At 25.8% G+C, this 18,486-nt stretch overlaps 8 protein-coding genes across 8 annotated transcripts, besides 28 other annotated features; 6 read left to right on the top strand and 2 right to left on the bottom strand.

The window, feature by feature from the left end:
• Window positions 1–372: 372 nt before the first annotated feature.
• Window positions 373–411: a sequence feature (AT_rich).
• A 224-nt stretch (window positions 412–635) lies between these two features.
• CMU_026530 (DEAD/DEAH box helicase family protein) lies at window positions 636–4,979 on the top strand (the record flags this gene model as incomplete). The annotated part of the gene is made up of 1 exon (XM_002139958.1): window positions 636–4,979. The coding sequence occupies one exon, from the start codon at window positions 636–638 to the stop codon at window positions 4,977–4,979; it is 4,344 nt and encodes a 1,447-aa protein (XP_002139994.1).
• Window positions 4,971–5,013: a sequence feature (AT_rich).
• Window positions 5,014–5,233: 220 nt separating this feature from the next.
• Window positions 5,234–5,290: a sequence feature (AT_rich).
• A 106-nt stretch (window positions 5,291–5,396) lies between these two features.
• Window positions 5,397–5,584: a sequence feature (AT_rich).
• Window positions 5,585–5,685: 101 nt separating this feature from the next.
• Window positions 5,686–5,723: a sequence feature (AT_rich).
• Window positions 5,724–5,756: 33 nt separating this feature from the next.
• Window positions 5,757–5,791: a sequence feature (AT_rich).
• A 663-nt stretch (window positions 5,792–6,454) lies between these two features.
• Window positions 6,455–7,103, top strand: CMU_026520 (cyclin-dependent kinase regulatory subunit family protein; the record flags this gene model as incomplete). Its single annotated transcript, XM_002139957.1, has 5 exons — window positions 6,455–6,519; window positions 6,589–6,610; window positions 6,706–6,824; window positions 6,888–6,943; window positions 7,048–7,103. 5 exons carry the CDS (start codon window positions 6,455–6,457, stop codon window positions 7,101–7,103), a joined length of 318 nt encoding a protein of 105 aa, XP_002139993.1.
• Window positions 6,846–6,886: a sequence feature (AT_rich).
• Window positions 7,104–7,345: 242 nt separating the features above from the next.
• CMU_026510 (uncharacterized protein) lies at window positions 7,346–8,779 on the top strand (the record flags this gene model as incomplete). Its single annotated transcript, XM_002139956.1, has 1 exon — window positions 7,346–8,779. One exon carries the CDS (start codon window positions 7,346–7,348, stop codon window positions 8,777–8,779), a length of 1,434 nt encoding a protein of 477 aa, XP_002139992.1.
• Window positions 8,780–9,158: 379 nt separating this feature from the next.
• Window positions 9,159–9,249: a sequence feature (AT_rich).
• A 116-nt stretch (window positions 9,250–9,365) lies between these two features.
• Window positions 9,366–9,397: a sequence feature (AT_rich).
• An 82-nt stretch (window positions 9,398–9,479) lies between these two features.
• Window positions 9,480–9,508: a sequence feature (AT_rich).
• A 394-nt stretch (window positions 9,509–9,902) lies between these two features.
• On the top strand, window positions 9,903–11,306 carry CMU_026500 (uncharacterized protein; the record flags this gene model as incomplete). Its single annotated transcript, XM_002139955.1, has 1 exon — window positions 9,903–11,306. One exon carries the CDS (start codon window positions 9,903–9,905, stop codon window positions 11,304–11,306), a length of 1,404 nt encoding a protein of 467 aa, XP_002139991.1.
• Window positions 11,207–11,284: a sequence feature (T-rich).
• Window positions 11,307–11,373: 67 nt separating the features above from the next.
• Window positions 11,374–11,521: a sequence feature (AT_rich).
• A 52-nt stretch (window positions 11,522–11,573) lies between these two features.
• Window positions 11,574–11,674: a sequence feature (AT_rich).
• A 15-nt stretch (window positions 11,675–11,689) lies between these two features.
• Window positions 11,690–11,724: a sequence feature (AT_rich).
• A 261-nt stretch (window positions 11,725–11,985) lies between these two features.
• Window positions 11,986–12,030: a sequence feature (AT_rich).
• Window positions 12,031–12,044: 14 nt separating this feature from the next.
• CMU_026490 (uncharacterized protein) lies at window positions 12,045–13,772 on the top strand (the record flags this gene model as incomplete). The annotated part of the gene is made up of 1 exon (XM_002139954.1): window positions 12,045–13,772. One exon carries the CDS (start codon window positions 12,045–12,047, stop codon window positions 13,770–13,772), a length of 1,728 nt encoding a protein of 575 aa, XP_002139990.1.
• Window positions 12,078–12,112: a sequence feature (AT_rich).
• A 125-nt stretch (window positions 13,773–13,897) lies between the features above and the next one.
• Window positions 13,898–13,933: a microsatellite.
• Window positions 13,934–14,006: 73 nt separating this feature from the next.
• Window positions 14,007–14,055: a microsatellite.
• Window positions 14,056–14,135: 80 nt separating this feature from the next.
• Window positions 14,136–14,181: a sequence feature (T-rich).
• Window positions 14,182–14,247: 66 nt separating this feature from the next.
• Window positions 14,248–14,269: a sequence feature (AT_rich).
• A 32-nt stretch (window positions 14,270–14,301) lies between these two features.
• Window positions 14,302–14,324: a sequence feature (AT_rich).
• Window positions 14,325–14,392: 68 nt separating this feature from the next.
• CMU_026480 (uncharacterized protein) lies at window positions 14,393–15,073 on the top strand (the record flags this gene model as incomplete). The annotated part of the gene is made up of 1 exon (XM_002139953.1): window positions 14,393–15,073. One exon carries the CDS (start codon window positions 14,393–14,395, stop codon window positions 15,071–15,073), a length of 681 nt encoding a protein of 226 aa, XP_002139989.1.
• A 4-nt stretch (window positions 15,074–15,077) lies between these two features.
• Window positions 15,078–15,107: a sequence feature (AT_rich).
• A 125-nt stretch (window positions 15,108–15,232) lies between these two features.
• Window positions 15,233–15,333: a sequence feature (AT_rich).
• Window positions 15,334–15,380: 47 nt separating this feature from the next.
• Window positions 15,381–15,410: a sequence feature (AT_rich).
• A 219-nt stretch (window positions 15,411–15,629) lies between these two features.
• Window positions 15,630–15,676: a sequence feature (AT_rich).
• Window positions 15,677–15,690: 14 nt separating this feature from the next.
• Window positions 15,691–17,097, bottom strand: CMU_026470 (uncharacterized protein; the record flags this gene model as incomplete). The annotated part of the gene is made up of 1 exon (XM_002139952.1): window positions 15,691–17,097. The coding sequence occupies one exon, from the start codon at window positions 17,095–17,097 to the stop codon at window positions 15,691–15,693; it is 1,407 nt and encodes a 468-aa protein (XP_002139988.1).
• Window positions 15,984–16,029: a sequence feature (AT_rich).
• Window positions 16,167–16,257: a sequence feature (A-rich).
• Window positions 17,098–17,253: 156 nt separating the features above from the next.
• Window positions 17,254–17,291: a sequence feature (AT_rich).
• A 16-nt stretch (window positions 17,292–17,307) lies between these two features.
• On the bottom strand, window positions 17,308–18,321 carry CMU_026460 (uncharacterized protein; the record flags this gene model as incomplete). Its single annotated transcript, XM_002139951.1, has 1 exon — window positions 17,308–18,321. One exon carries the CDS (start codon window positions 18,319–18,321, stop codon window positions 17,308–17,310), a length of 1,014 nt encoding a protein of 337 aa, XP_002139987.1.
• Between the last annotated feature and the right edge of the window lie 165 nt (window positions 18,322–18,486).

Here is an 18,486-nt window from a genome sequence, read left to right as displayed (position 1 = left end):
TTCACACAAAATACTCCCGCCTACTTTCATTATTTACTGTAGTAGACTAGGTATAACCATAAAACAAAAAAAAAGATCACTAAACTTTTGGATTATAATACAGATAAATTCAAGTGTATATTTAATGAGCTAACGTTGATTTCTAAGTTAAATATCCATTCTCACTTCTAAAATACTCACCAAAAATAGATTTCAGAATGAAATTAACTTTAAAGACTAGATATATATAATTCAACTTAGATATTCCGTACCTATCTTGAAATATTACCTATAATAAAATTCTAGGTACCCTTTAAGTTTTAATCCTTTAGTAGAACTGTTAGAATAATATTTTTTTCTACTATCAGGTAATATTCAAGGCTGAGATTATACATAAATATTTTAAAAATATATATGCTTTATATTAAAATTGAGTCATTTAAACTCGATAAAAAAAATATAATAGGAACTGTCGGTTTTCTCTATGTCATGACCAGTCATATTAGGGGATAGCAATGACGTTTTCAATATTAGGCGGTTTTTGCATGATTTTTCCCGCTAGTTACTTCAAAAACTATTAATTAATGGAATAGATAATTTTTTTAGTATTTACATTCTCTATAATACTATAGTATAGATTTATGTAATATTACATGATGACTAATGCTGGGGAATGTTTATATTCTACAAAATCTGGTATGGAGAAGAAGAGTGATCAAATGTCAGAAACTGACAAAATTACTCCGCTACATAAGAAAATAAAGACTGGAAACACAAATACTAGTGAATATTGTTCTGAATCAATTTATAATGAGACTGAGACAGGAATTAAAGCACTAAATTGTTGTAATAATATTCATGAAGGGAAATTACAAGAAGGTATTGAGGAAATAGAGGAGAGAAGGGAAGAATCAAGAGAAAACAATATTATGAATGTTAAAGGGATAGATATTTCAAAGAATATAGTTAATTCTACAAAAACTGAAGATATAAATAGTGATATGACTTCTATTGATGTTGAGTGTTCGATATATTTTAAAGAAGAAAGTATGAAGATTGAATATGTAAAATATGAAACAGGCAAGAACTGTGTTCATGAATGTGTTAGACCATGTAGCTATGTAGCACCTACTACATCAAAATTCGAAGTAGAATATGATTCCGATGGTAAAAAAATTCCAGCAAAAGTATATTCATTTAAATTAGATACATTTCAGGCTGTATCAATAGAGTGTCTAGAAATAGGAGAGAGTATTTTAGTTTCAGCTCATACATCTGCAGGAAAGACATGTGTAGCTGAATATGCAATTGCGATGGCACTTAGAAGTAATCAAAGAGTTGTCTATACATCCCCTATAAAGGCTTTAAGTAATCAGAAGTATAGGGACTTGAGATCTACATTTGGGGATGGCAATGTAGGTTTATTAACAGGAGATGTTACAGTTAATCCTTTAGCATCTATAATGGTGATGACAACAGAAATTTTAAGATCAATGTTATACAGAGGAAGTGAACTAGTTCGTGAAATAGCTTGGGTTATATTTGATGAGATCCATTATATGCGTGATAAAGAGAGAGGGGTAGTATGGGAAGAATCTATTATTTTATTACCAGATACAGTTAGATTAGTGTTTTTATCGGCCACAATTCCAAATCATTTGGAATTTGCAGAGTGGATTTGTAGAACTAAACACCAACCATGCCATGTAGTTTATACAGATTATAGACCAGTCCCTTTACAACACTTTGTATTCCCAGCAGGAGGAACAGGAGTTTATTTAGTTATGGATGAAAACAAAATATTTAGGGAAGATAATTATTCAAAGGCCCTATCAAGTTTGAAATTAACTACTGAAGAGCGAAGTAACCGTGTGGGTGAGTTTAAAAAGAAAAATACAAGAAGCCAACTTAGAATAGATCTAGAAAATATTGTGAATATGTGCCAAGAACGTAATTACTTACCAATAATTGTTTTTTCATTTTCTAAAAAAGATTGTGAAACTAATGCAATGTATCTAGGATCTACTGACTTGACAAATTCTGAAGAAAAGGAAAGTATTGATTTTATATTTCAAAGCGCTCTAGCTACTTTAGCAGAAGAAGATAGAAATATCCCTCAAGTAGTTGGTATGCTACCATTGCTACGAAGAGGTATTGGGATACATCATGGAGGACTTTTGCCTGTTGTGAAAGAAATTGTAGAAATTTTATTTGGTGAGTCTTTTATAAAAGTACTTTTCTCTACTGAAACATTTTCTATGGGTATTAATATGCCTGCAAAGACTGTTATCTTCACTTCCCTTAGAAAATTTGATGGCAAAGAGTCACGTTTAATAAACTCTGGTGAATTTATACAAATGAGTGGAAGAGCTGGAAGAAGAGGTTTGGATGATAGAGGACTTACTATTATTATGTTAGATGAGCAAGCAGATCCATGGGCTGTTAAAGCTATTTTTACTGGAGATCCACTAAGAATTGATAGCCAATTCTATATAGGCTACAATATGTTACTAAATCTCTTGAGATTAGAAGGAGCAGATCCAGAATATATGATCCAAAGATCATTTTCACAGTTTTTGAAAAGAAGAAAAACAGTTTCACTAAATGAAGAAAAAAAAAGAATTGAAAAGATAATTAGTAAATATGATATTAAAAAATTAGATTTCCAAGTATTCTTCAAAGATAAAGATAAACAAAATAAAAGTAACATGTATGAACAATATCCCAATACTAATAAACTAGAAAATAATGAAAATAAAGAGATTTCTCTATCTTCTCCTAATTTGGGATCTTTTATAATTAAAGAAAAAAGAATAGAAGGAATAGACGATTTATATAATACAAGTAATGATCAAAGTTCACTTGATATATCAAATATTGACGAATTACTTCTATGTTATGCTCAATTTCTTTATGAAGTTGGTTTCCATCCTACTTCAAAAGATGAAGTGCTATTTGATCTTTCAAAACTTAGTAAATATCATCCAGTATCTTCAGAAACTCCTAAACTTATACTCCCTTTACCAAATGAGATTATAACCAATTCTTTAGATCTTGATAAGTCAATTGAATTATTAACAAGAAGAATTATGAATGATGAAGAAGTAAAAAAGAAATTAAAGGACTCTAAATTAATAAAAAATTCTGATAAGGTACCATCTCTAAAAATTGATGGTGATTCTTGCCTATCTAATTATGAAATTAAATCACAAGATATATATTCAATTAATTCGACAGATTTAACTTCAAAATCTCATGATACTTTGGATGTAAATAATCAGTTCCAAAATCAACCTAACATTGAGAATTCTTCAGATGAGCTTCTAATATATGTAAATAATATAGATTATATTCATCAAGAATTGGATAAAAAAATTTCTAGTAATGAAAAAGAATATCCTTATTTACAAGGATTGGGTGATATTATATCAAAAATGGCATATTCTTTATATTCAAAATTATGTATTATGCTGGAATTAAATAAGAAAATCCGCTCTTTTATAATATCATCATCATTAAGCCATAGATTTTTACATCCAGGACGTCTAGTTTATATTAAATTTCCTGTAGAATCTGATTTAATAAAAGAAGGAACTATGCAAAAAAGCTTTAAGCCTAGTGACTATTCATCACTTTATCTTCATCTATTTAGTGAAAAGAAAAAAGAAAGTTTAAGAAATACTGTAGATTTAGGTTGGGGTGTAGTTGTTTCTACGCCTTACCTTAAAACTAAGCAGTTGAATAATATATTCATTCTAGAACCCAGTAATGAATATGATGAAAATGAAACTAGCTACAAATATATTGAATATACAACGAAGGAATCATATAAAGAAAAGGATCTTCCAAGTAGAGCTACAAAGCAATATGTACTTAAAATTTTGATTAACACAAACAATTTACCACAACAGTTCGTATCTAAAATCTTAGGTAATGATAAAAATGGCATTTCAACCCTAAATACAGAATCTAATAAGATCCAATCAGAAGACATAGATGAATATGCGATAATATCCTGTACAACTACAGTAATTAGTGAAATTAGTACAGTTAGGCTTAATATTCCCAAAAATATTGATCTAACAAATAATAGTAAAGGTACAATAAGATCTCTAGAATATTCTCTAACAAAAGTTAAGGAACATTTAGGTATATCTAAAATCCCCATATTAAATTATTGTGGTGATGAAATAATAAATATTAAAAGTGCAAAAAATGATAATATACTCAAAGATTTGGCTAAATATAGAAATATTATGAATCAAATAAGAAACGATTCTTTACTGCTGAAGTATGATCCTTCTTTAACCTTATGTCTTTTATATTGGTGCTGTAATAAAGGATATTTAGAATCCAATATCTTAAGATTAACAAATGAATTATCTAATCATGAATATAATATTTTAATGCAACAAGAACTCTCTTCTATGAGGAAAGTCCTCAGAAGTTTGGATTACATAGATAAAAATAATGTTGTACAACTTAAGGGAAGGGTTGCTTGCGAAATTTCAACTTCTGATGAACTTTTAATTACTGAATTATTATTCAACAATACTTTCTTTCAAGAACTCAATATTGAATACATTGTAGCTATCTTATCTTGTTTACTATATGATGAAAAATGTCAAGATATGAAATTGGATAATTCAATATTATTGACAGGTTTTGAAAATTTACAAAAAGTTGGCAGAATGATTATTAAAGTTTCACAAGATTCAGGACTCACTATAACTGAAACTGAATATCTTAGTAAATTTAAACCCCAAATAATGCCTATAATACTTAAATGGTGTAAAGGTGAAAGTTTTGCAAATACTCTAGAAAATACAAATTTTTATGAAGGAAGTGTAATTAGATGCTTAAGGAGATTAGAGGAATTATTGAGACAGGTTGCATCTGCCTGTAAATCTATTGGAAATGAGGATCTAGAAAATAAACTTAGGCATGGGATAGCATTAATTAGACGGGGTATAGTCTTCACAGCTAGTTTGTATTTATAAAAAAATTGAATATAATAAGAAACATATATAAATAGTGACAGATTAATACAAGTATTATAAATACTAAGAAATCATTGAAAAAAAATTTTAAGTACTTAATAAAAATAACTCTATATTTACATATATGTAATTCATTATTTTTGTATTAAACATTGTTAGCTATTTCTTAGAACTAAAGTGTAATATTATGATCTTCTTAATATATATTCAAACAAGAAAATACTTTATTTCTTTATTAAAGGATATTTATAGACTATAATTTGTAATAATTCATTATACATATTTTGTTTAATATAAATTACTATATAATACATTTCCTACCTTATTATAACCAGATCTTCATATTTACAAGTAATCTAATCTACAAGTACTTGACTCATTTATTCATCAAAATTATGATGATAAATGCCTTGGTAGTATAATTAAATTTTCTATGTATTCTAATTTAATATTAATAATGAAATATCTTATAAAATCTACCAATAATATTATAAAATTTATTTATATTGAAAGATATTTATTTCATAAGTTTTAAATACAAATATTATCATAAATCCCTAATTTTGTTATTTCTATTATATAATATTAATAATATTAGATATATTGAATCCCATTAAGATTAAATATATTTTAGATTAAGTGTTATGTTTCTAAAAAGTACTATAAGTGTTATATAAAATATGTGAAATTGTTTCTAACATTTTTCTTATTAAAAAGTAAAATTATTTATTTTTATCTTTTAAACCAACTTTTTAAGGGTATTTATATCTCTTTTTCTTTATTATTACTATTAATAGTAATAATATTAATAACCTAAAGTGGTATTCTTATTATTAATCATAGATCTCTTATAAAATATTATCATATTGTCTTAAAACTTTAATTTTAAAGACTTTATAAGATATAGAGAATCTAATTTAAAATAAAGTTATTTAGATTTAACCTACCATAGATATATTGAATTATTTAAGATTAAATTCGAATACTTTTAGTCTAATATCTTATATTCTTAATATTTACTATTAATACCAAAATCCCCTATTTAAGTTTATATATATTAAAAATGAACTTTTTGGTAGTTTTGATTATTATTTAAAATATTTGTACATAAGCCTTTAGTTATCTAGTTTAAAGATTCAGTAAAATGAATTATAAAAGATGTCTCTTGATTATGATGCTTTGAAATATGCCCTATATATTACTTAACACGCTATAGCCTCGGATTGCTGTAACTCAAATATCTCCATAAGAAAGCGGAAAAAAACCAAAAGAATTACTACGGACCAAAATTTTAAGTTAGAAAAGACCAAGTTTTTTATTAGAACAAGTTCAACTTATAAATTTACATCTAAAAATAGTTTACTATATATATAATTCTTTTGATTTATCTATAACCAAAAGAAGAAGATTTGAATTGAATATATTCCCACTATAATCACTATTCTAAAGTGCAAATTTTGATATATGAACTAAATATGGTGAATTATCCTGAAGATATTGTATATTCTTCTAAATATGAGGATGGTGTTTATGAGTACAGGTAATTTGAAGATTTCTTAAATTAATTTGACAATAGAGTAAAAATAAATTTAATTCATTTTGTTTTTAGGCATGTAACATTACCAAGAGCTGTAAGTAAAACAAATTATATTATATACAACCTTAAATTTAAATGTAAATTCTTATAAATGTCCTATTATACATAATATCACTTTGTTTTTCTTAGATATCAAAAAGAGCTCAATCTGTAATGCTTACTAAACCAAATGGTCTCTTAAGAGAGCAAGAATGGAGGATGTTAGGAATACAACAATCAAGAGGATGGCAACATTATTTAGTTCACAAGTAAGATTAATACATTTACTGTAAATTAATAAAATATTACTAGTAATATTTAATATTATATAGACCTGAGCCTCATATTCTATTATTTCGACGACCCCTAGGTACTAATCCACAAACAGGTAAGTATATAAATAGTATACTTATCTATAATTATATATAATGATATAGATCATTCTAAAAGAATTTAATTTAATTTATTCATGAAAAAAATCTACATATTTAGGTCAAGTTGATCCTACATGGGTAAATCCCAATAAAAAAGAAGTAGAAAAGCAATAAAATGTATTTAAAGATAAAAACTAGAGAATTCAATAGATACAATTTCTTTTTAATATAAGTAAATTTAATAGAAATCTTGATATCTGAGACATCCAATATTTTGGCGAATTTTAGGACGCAATTGCAGCGCCAGTATGAGTCTTAACATAAATTTTTTGTATCGACTACTTAGAATTACTCAAGTATCAGGTACCTAATATAAATCAATAATCATTTATTAAAGAAAAAGTAATTTTTTCAAGATGCAAATATTATCTCTTTGTCTATTAGTTTTGTTATTTTTTACTAATTGTACATATGGATTCTATAGTGCAGTTGCATCTCCAACGGTTAGTACATCTCTTACTTTATATACAACGGCATCTGGTACAACAAGTGTAGTTTATATGCTATCTCAATCCAAACGTGGAAATTTAAGCAGACTTCTTGCAAGTATTTATCTTCCAATAATTAAGGATCAATCTGGGGAATATATATTTTCAATTTCTACAAAAGGATGGGAAGGTAATACCATTATGCTATCTTCTAGTTTGTTATATTATTATTCTATATCAAATACATATAGAATAAGTCTTAGTGATATACCAAAAAAAGAAAATACATTACCTACTTTTCCATGGGGAAAAGTAGATGTCAGACAAGACCCTTTGATATCTATAGCTCAAATTGAAGAATATATAATCTCATTATGTGGTGCACATTTAATTATACCTCTACGTAATGTAGATTTATGGGAAATGTATCCATTAGCAGTTTTAAGAAAATTTGTACAATCTCAAAAGAAAAGAAGTATTATTAGAGATATTGCTGAAAAAAAAGATATTCCAAACAAAATTTTACAGGATAAAGAATCAAACAATACAACAACCGATTTATCTAATATACCATCAGATAATTTAATAACACAGTTGAAGAATTCAACTAATTCACCTTGTAATTTGAATAAAGTGGAAATAGAACCAATTAAATTGTCATCATGTATAAGTGATTTTAAAGTTAAAAGGAATTTCTGCTTTGGAAAATTTACTTATGTATGTAAATCTAGAAAAGACCGCAAAGTTACATATATTTCAGTACCATGGGTATCTGGTATAAGAAAATCAACTGAAGAACTTAAGGTTATTTATGATTTTGTTAGAAATATGCAAACTGATTCATTAAATGGAAAATTATCCAATATTAATATTAACCAAAATGTCACTGCTGTATCACTTGCATTAATTTTATATCTTAGAGAGAGACAATATGATAATCATCTTGTTGAGTTAATAAATTATAAAACTAACCTTTTTAGTAGGGTTTTTCGTAAATTTGTAAATGGTGTCTTATATATATCTGATTTATTTTGTTTGGCTCATAGAAAAAATAAAACAAAATTAGCACCATGGAAGAGAATACCTGAGATTCAATGGAAAACAACTCCAGCAACAACTTTTGAACTTCTAGTTTTTACTACTCACTTAGAAGTACTTAGGGAAGTTAAGTACAGCTCTATGGAATGGAATCAGTTTGATTATATTATTGCTGCAATTTTGAATTTTTTGGTTATATCTCTTGGAGTACCAACTCTCTATGGTCAATATATCAATAAAGTTAGTCGTACAAATCTTTTATTTGAAAGAAGTGCCTTGAATTTAGAAACATTTCATAATGCCCATAAACGTAGTTCAGATTAATACCTAATATTATTGGTTTTATAATTTATAAACATAATCTGAATATTATTTTTGAAGTTATTGTATTTCTTTATAGTATCTAAGTTCTATACTTTTGTTTTCTATTCATGAGTGAATTATATTAGATTTGGGTCATTTATAGTTGTTTTAATTGTAATTTTAATATTTCAAGTAAGATTTCCTTTTTATGAAAATGTTCTATTTAAGTATTTATAGAACATATTGAATTATTACATCCCTTTTTGTTATATATTCAATTAATTTTTTTTTCTCTTCAAGAAAAACTATATATATTACTTGTAAATACAATTATATCTATTGAAGTTATTATAGTCAAAACACTATACATTGCATATTAATCTTTAATCATTAGAATTTCTATATATATAATAATATAGAGTTATTTTTAAAGTAAACTTATAAAGAGTAAATATTAGTTCATAAATAATTTTCTTATATTTAGTAATTATGAAATCAAAGAATTTCAGTTAATGCAAACTTTAAATTCTGGAAAAATAACCTTTTTTATTCTAGTCGATAAATTCCTATATATTGTGGTAATATAAATAAGCAAATTTTAATAGTGAAATATAAAAATTTTAAATATAAATAAATTATCAAGTTATCTATAAATAGAATTGACTAGAAGTCTGACATTACATAAACTTGTTAAGTAACATCTTGTATCTATGGATTATTGTAATAAATATATGATTAATAAAATTAATACTGAGTAAAAATGGTATATTTGAAATTATTGACTGAATTTATACAAATGAAATACTTCATATTTAAATAGAATTTGTGTTAAAAGAATCTCCAAATAACTTCTTTTTTTTCTTATTATGAACATGTAATTTTAAGATGATCTCTAAAGTACATAAATATGTATTAGTAACTCATAAGTTGGTTTAATTATATAAAGTGTACATTAAAACATGGTTGGATTTAATATAATAGAGATAACTGTCTTTTTTATTAACTGCAGTTTTTAAATAAGATCTGCAGATACATGTCTACTATCTCTCTTAATAAATATGTAGTAGATATTTGATACTTATGTTAGTAATCCTACTGTACCTGTTAGAGTATTCTAAATAGAATATTTATTTGGAATATAAACATGTACTTTTTTCCATCAAGTATTTTGGGAAAAATAGGTTCTATTTTGTTATTATTTCAGTTACTATGCCACTTCATCTTGGTTAACGGAGTTCCACTTACTTCTATTAGTCTATCAGCATCTGCAACTTTAGTTGGTGGTAGAGCTTTTCAATTAATGTTAACCCGAATGGATCGTGGTACTTTGGGTGAAATTTTAGCAAGTAGAATATGTCCTGCAGTTGAAGATGGAAGTAGGGAACTTTTTACTATTTCTACTGATAAATGGGATGGCGAAAGTTATACAATTGCTGCAGCACTCCTATATATATTTGATATTTCATGTAGAAATGATATTTATGGATTACTTAAACCTAAAAAGAATATTTTACAACATGTATGGGGAAACATAAATTTAAAAGATCCATATGCAAGTTTAGAAATAATTAGAAATTACTTAATATCTCTAGATGGTGGACAATTAATCATAAATTTAGATAATGTAGAAAAATGGAATCTATATCCACTAGCTATTCTACTTATGATTAATAAAAAGGAAAAAGATGTACTTAATTTTGAAGATGAAGCATTTGATACAGTTACTAAAATATATTCATATATTGATCCTGGTATAAATGCAACTAAGACCAAATATATATTTAATAATACTTCATTAATAGATTTTATTCCAAATAATCATTATTCTCCAAATTTATCTAATAGAGTAATTCCAATAAGTTCTACTGATGAGCATGTTTATTATTATACAGCTTCATGGAAAAAATATAATGTATCATCTTTAGAAGAACTTCATAACATATACAATTCTTTATATACACATGTAAAGAAAGAAGATATTGATGTTAGTATGTTCCGAGTTACGCGTAAATTTTTTTGTTTATCACTTGCATTAGTTTTATTTGCACGTGAAAGGAAATTTGATATTGGTATTATTGAGGCAGTGGACCTTGATATATCGAAATTTAGAAGAAGGTTAGATAAGGCTTTATCTATATATTTATCTGTTACTGACATTGCTTCTTTATCAAAAGGTAAAAACCGTACTAAAATAGCTCCTTGGAAACTAGTATCAGATGAAAAGTGGAAAGAATCCCCAATTTCATCATTTAAAAGAGTTATATCTCATGTACATGTAGATGAAATTAGACAATTAAAATATGACTGTTCAAAATGGGGATTTTACGATTTTTTCATTGGTTCAATATTTTATTTCTATTCAAAGAATCTTGGTATTCAGGTATTATATGGTCAATATCAAAATGAAATTTCAACGGTTAAGAAGTTATTTAGAAAAAATAATGATCCAATATTAACAAAAATAAATATTTCAAGAAAATTAAACAAAGGAAAAGAAGAGAATGAAGATAAAAATAAGAAAGAAAAAGTCAAAGTCATAAAAAACTAATTAAATATTATATCACCAATTATAGATCATTGAAGAGAATCTAAAGAAATTATATAATACTAGTAACTTAAAATTATGAATATAAATATATGTCAAAGAAAATATATATCTTAAAATGACTTTTTTTTTCTTTTAATTTTTATATCTAAATAATATGAATTTCTTGATAACAATCTTATAAAATATCCAATTAATAAAAATATAAATGATTATATGGACTATTATGTAAATGTTATACTGTTGAAGTTAAAAATGTAAAGAATCTACTTTATAAAGTATTTTATACTTTATAATAAAACAATTAATTCTATTTCACATTTAAATAACTGTAGTATTTAACTTTATATTTTATTTTCAATATATTATAACTTACTCCATAGAACTTTAATTATTTATATTAACTTTAATATAAATAATAGAGGAAGAATAATTAACAATATATTTCAGATATTTTATTTTAGATTTTATAGAAAAAGTGTTATTATTAACAGTAGCCTAAAAAAAATTAGTCTTATAGAATCAATTTCATTCAAATTTCATTATATTAGATTTATTAAACAATTCGTTACGATAATATTTCGAGTGACTGAATTGTGTTTAGCTGAGACTCAACTGACTCTTTCTTGACATGCCGGTTTCAAAGCATTCTTTCCGAGTGTAAAAAGTCATTATTTTGTAGTAATAATACAAAAAAAAAAATAATTTAAGTATCTAATTTATATTACTTGTAAATACATTATGCTGCTATTTATTCAAATTAAATTGGCATTGTTATTTATTATAATATATTTTATAAAATTTATAAACTGTAGTTCTTTATGTTCATTAGATATTGGTTTAATAACAAGTGGAGCAATTTTATCTGGTGGCACAATAACAGCAACTACAGGTGAAAATATATACTTAATGATGTCTAAACGTGAACGTGGTTCAGTACCTCAGATTTTATCTAGCTTATATTTCCCTTTAAATCCAGAAGATCCTTCTTATTCTAAAGGAATTCCAAGTTATGCAACTATAAATTTAACTGGAGTAGATGGAGAAACCATTACAATGGCATCTATTATGCTATATTTTTTTGCATTAACTAGTGCACGTAATATAAATGGGCAACCTAAACCAGTTGAACTACAACCAGTATTTCCATGGGGCCCTATGTACTCTTATCAACATCCAATTGTTACAACATCTCAAATTAGAGCTTGGATTGTACGAAAAAATTCGAAAATCTTACAAATTCCCTTAAATAATGTTGCAATATATGATTTATTCCCACTTGCAGTCATCCGGAAATATATTGAACTAAGAAATAAACGTAAAGGTTATAGTGGGAAAAATTCTTTAAATTACATACAAAGACATTATTATTGTCCAAATATTAATAATAAGCAACTACTTTCAGATTATTTTCAAGGGAGATGTTTTTTTGGAGAGAGATGTAAATCACTCACAAATACAAGAGTAATTTATTATGAACCACCATGGAAATATTCATCTACTAGTACATTAAACCAAAACTTACAAGAGGATAATTTAATAAAATCTTTTAAAAGTGACTCAAATCCTACATCTCTTGAATATTTAGCTAATATATATGAATATATAGAGCTACAACGTTATGAACTTCCTTCTGATACTTTAAATAAATTATCACCAAATTTACTTCTTTCACCAGAGGGTTTATTTGGACTTTCAGTAGTGTTATATGAAAGGCAACTACAATATCAAGTTGGAGCTATTGAACGTTCAAATTATAAAGAAAGAAGGATTAAAAAGTGGTTTAGGAGTTTAAAACAAAAATTATTTAGACTTTTTGATTTTAATAATGAAACAATTAGTGATAATAATGGGAAAAAAAAATATATGACAAGGGCCTCTTGGAAGCAATATCCTGACTCTCTTTGGAAACGTTCACCATTTAAAACATGGGTTCATTCAGTTGAAAAGTGTAGATATTGTGATTTAGTTAATATTAAATATAATTCAAGAAAATGGAACGAGATGGATTATGTTATTGCTACAGTATATTATTATTTCTTAAGATGGCAGGGTATACCTCAAGTATTTGGACAATATGTTATTACTAAAGATAACTTAGACAAATTATCTAAATCTTCACAAAAATTGCTTAATGAGACAATTATACAAACAGGATATAATGAATCAGATTTTTATATATCTAATACAAGTACTATACAGACCTTTACATCAACTCAAACATTAAGTAGTCAATTAGGCAGATATGGTTTACCTACCTATGGTGAATATAGTAAAAATAGAAATCAATTTAAACCACAAATTCAACAATACGAATTTTCACAAGAACAAAATAGTGATCAATCACTTGAAACAGATTCATTAAGTATTGAGCAACCATTATTTGCTACAAATAGTGAAGTAACAAATCAATTAGTCGCTTATATTGATCGTAAAGATCACAAGATAAAAGGTGTAATGGAAGTTTAGAAGGCTTTAATCAAATTATCATTTCATATTAATTTAATTATTTACTAATATCATGATAATCCTAAGTATTGGACTTTTACTTATTTGAAATATAAGTTCGTACTTAAATATATCTACATAATTGTATATACCCATATATATACATATATATATACAATACAATGTCAGCTTAACTAAAATCCTAATAGAAAAGTGGAGGAGATTATAACAATTCTATAGAATATAATTATCTTGTGTTTATTTATTTATTTATTTCTTATTTCTATAAATATTAGATTATTTAAGTTAAAGACTAAAAAAAAGATATACAAGTACATATATGTATAAATCTTTACTTCTATATATATTATAGTGTGATTTTCTAAAAAAGTAAGAAAAAGAGATAAAAAAAAGTTAAAAAAAAGAAAAAGTGGCGGGTTCTTATTTTTTCAGAAACTTCTTTTCAGGCTCTTCGTAAATTTGTAATTCAATTTCCTTTTTTTTTTTTTTTTTTTATAGAAAAAAGAGGAGACTTTGGATAATTTAGTTGTTAAATTTTTTTTATTATAAATTGGTTATAAATAAGAATTGGATATATCACAAAATAACTTGGATATATTTTATGCAAGGGAATATGAAAAATGTGTTCCTTAAGCTCAGCAGGATTTTATTCAGTATCTCCCTCAAATAAATGTAGAAAATTTGCACGTCAGCTGAAATTCCTGTTAATTCTGGAGTTTGTAACATTGTTAGTTTTATTTATATTGGTACCCACAGGTGGAACTGTATGGGTCCTGCTCCAAGTCTTCTCTATTATATTAGCATATATAGCTATTAAAGATTCAAACGCTTATAGACCACCAATATTGCAAATCTACATATTTATTACAGCTCTAGGCACTTTATTTTGTGCTGTATATTTTGCAGTTTCTGTATCTATAGTTAAATCAGCTATAAGTATAGCAGCATGCAGTTTATTTGCTGTAAATGTTATAGTATTAGCATTTTGTACTAGAGTATCATGGTTATTATTTAAAGAATTAATGTTATGCTCACCTTTGTTAACAGGTACAACTGGACCCTATATATTTGGATCTGGAATATCTGGGCGTGTAAATAATGAAGCATCTGTTGAAATGTCTGGAACCGACAGGCATACTAATAACAATGAAGTTTCTAGAGGTTTTGTGCCATTTGGAGGCGAAGGGTTTAGATTATCAAGTAATAGAGGTACTGTATCAAATACAGATGGTCCTATTACACTTGGATCAAATAATAATAATAAAGAAGGATCAACTAATATGATTGCATCTGCTGTATAGGATGAATATATTAGTTAATATTATATTTAATATTGTGAAATCTTAATGATTCATTTACTATATTATCAGATTATTAATGGCAGTATGTCTAAATTTATTTAGATCCTTATATAGTTTTCATAAAATAATTGTAGTTATATTTAAACACAAATACCATACTTATTTTCATTAATTTATTTGTTTTATTCAATAAAAATTTAATTATAGAATAATAAGATTTTTCATTTATAATATTCTTGTTTTATTATATTTCAATTTATCAGAAACTTTAAAGTCACAAATAGATGATTTTTCATTACTTCTTTTCTTAAAAAAAAAAAATTACAATTAATAAATTGTGTTTAATTTCATATTTGGTTACTAAATACATAAAGAATACACCATAATATTGATTTTTTAAGCTTAAGAATATACTAGTAGTACATTATGTAGATATGAACTTAAAATACTTGAGTGAAGCCTGTAACTAAAAAGAATGTAATTTAAATGATTGACCATTATAAAATTACCTGTTAGGATAATCATTGCTATATTTGCAGATATCTAATATTACTTGATATTATTTATTAAACAATTTTTATTTTTAATTATTTATATTATATACTCTTGATCTCAATTTACTTATTGATTATTTCAATATCTCCTAAATCTTCAGATTCTTTATAATCATCAGTCACAATATATTCTTGATAAAGAGTTTCCTTTTCATCAATACTTAAAAGTTTAGGATCTTCATTTAAAGCCCATAAAAGTTCATGCTTATGTTCCTTATCTTCTATTTGTTTTATTTTTAAAGATTCATTTGTTAATATATTATTTAAAACACTTTGTAACTCCAAATTCGAAGTATTTTTATTTTTACCACTTTTAATATTTGTATTACAAGACTCAACTTTTTTATTTCTGTTTGATAATTTTTCATTTAATTGTAATATAAAATTATTTTGTTTTATAATCTCTCCCTTTGTAATTTTCGAACAATTTGTCAAATTACATAATATATCACTAATTATACCTTTGTCTATCTCTTCACTATAAGAGTGATTTAGATTATCTGAATTAGTCTTATCTGAAATATTTGGATTACTAAATATATTTTTATCACTATTACCATCACTTTCTCTACTTTTTTTTTTACTTGTTCTTTTTTTATTGATTTTACTCGTAGATTTATTTTTATTATTTAATGGAGTTAGTCCTGTACTCATAGAATATAAAATTTCAAGTTTATCTGGACTTGAAATTATAAAATTTTCATTATATTCATCTAGTGTATAGCAGCTTTTGCTATTTCTATTAGATGAATCTGGACTTATTACCATATTACAAAAGAAACTAGATTCAGAAATATCCTTATATTTTTTCTTTAGTAGTTTATCTTTATTCTTCACTTTTTGATAATCAGATTTAATAGATGATTTCTTTATTTTTGAAGATCTAACATTTCTTGTCAGTTTATCTTCAATAGTACTTTCACAATATTCAGAAGAACTTTTGTTATTTAATCCTATTTCACCTTTATTTATTACATTTTCTAGTACTTCCTTTGTTTTTTTCAAGGATTTACTATTGTTTCTGGAATTGTAATATTTAGTTTCGCATTTATCAGTTTTTATTTTAGAGCTTGCAATTTTTGATTTACAGCTATCTGTATTTAAGATAACTTTATTTTCTCTATTTTCAAGTGTTTGTTTATTATTATCATCATTTGATGAATTTGTTACTACTGTATTTCTGCATATACGTATTAAGCCTACAGTTGGAGTACTACAGGTAGAAGGTTCAGATTCATTATACTTAGGTGAAATATATCTAGATGTAGCTCTCCTTATTTTAGATTTTTTAGGGTTCTCCTGTTTATCACCACGTAAGGCTGCTGCATCCAAAAGTTCATGTAAAGAGTAAATTCTTGATTTTGGAATTTCTATATCATTAGGATCTCTTTCAATATATTTAATTTGCTCATTATATTTTACTGGCAACCTTTGCTGCTCTTTTAACTTGTCTAAAGCTGACAAGAACATTTAGAATAGTAATGAAAAAAAAAAGAGGTAACAGCCTAAAAGTACACAAAAAAAAGTGGGCTGCATGCTTTACCGCCTCTTTTTTTTTTCTTTTGAGGAAAAAAAGAAGAACAGCTTTAATGTGTCAAACATATAGATTACAAATTTAAAAGTTGGAAATTATAAATTTTACTAAAAAAAAAAAATATTATAATGAGATTCAGTAATAATCTAAATAAAGTCATCACTTTCCAAGTTAAAACCTGGTGGGTAAATTCTCTTATTCTTAATGTCATACACTAATAACTTCTTTGGTTGAGCTGCTATCCAATCTTCAGACGTTTTATAGCCTAATAATTCAGGTCTAAAGTTACGAATATTTAACTTAGTCAACTGATCTATCAAATCATCTATTGTGATACCATCATCAGTACAACTACTTATATTTGTTAATATCTTCTCTAAAGCTTTAGCCATTACAACCTCTCTCTTTCTCTGACGAGCTCTTTCTTCTTCATCTATAATGATGTGATCTGAATTAGATTCTGAGTTATTCTCTTCTGAGCTTTCATTATCTTGATCTTCACTTTCACTATCAAGCTCCTTATTTGTCTTACGAGGAATACTATTTCTAGCACAAAAAGCTGCCCATGAATCTTGTCTATGTTGTCCCTGTTTTCTATGATCAACCTTACGTTTAGTAGATTTACCTTTCCTTTTTCCAGTTCCATCTGCATCCGAGAAGTTAATATTTGGGGGCACAGCAAAAGTAGTATATTGAGTTGATATATTGTCATTCTTTATATTGTTATTTGATGTAATTTCCATATTATTTGTATCTGAATTCTTATTTACTTTAGATTTCTGATCTATAGTAAAGATATATAAGCGAGTAACTAAATCTTCACGGCTACCTTTTGAATTTAATCCTCTTAATCGACATTCAGATTCAAGTTCAGTTTTACTTAAACTACTCCATTGTTTCTCTTCATGTAAAGTAATTGGTTTTATATTTGTATCACATATTGTACCTCTAGATGATGATTTAGTTTTTGTGGTTTTATAATTGTATTGAGCCTCAAATTTCTGTAATTCTTCCTCTTGCCTTTTCAACACAGTTTCTAAATTCTTTTGACATTGCTGTTTTAATATTCCTTTCTTATTTTTTATCTCTTTTTCCAAAGCTCTGATTTCCTCCCTATTCCGTTGAATGATTCTACTTCTTTCTTGGTGATAATTGTTCATTTCAAATATTAAAAGTGTTAAACAAATTACAATGATAGTATATTTAATACAAAATATATTGGCGCCTATCTAGTGCCGCAGATGCACCTTTACTTTGCATGCATGTAATATAGGAACTATAAAACCTAAGATGAAATATAAATTTTTAAATTCCTAACTTAAAAT

This window comes from Cryptosporidium muris, genomic scaffold, assembly GCF_000006515.1.
Source record: "Cryptosporidium muris RN66 scf_1106632353999 genomic scaffold, whole genome shotgun sequence".
NCBI classification, from domain to species: Eukaryota; Apicomplexa; class Conoidasida; order Eucoccidiorida; family Cryptosporidiidae; genus Cryptosporidium; species Cryptosporidium muris.
The sequence above is the reverse complement of the archived record's forward strand: the minus strand, read 5'-3'. Positions and strand labels throughout refer to the sequence as shown.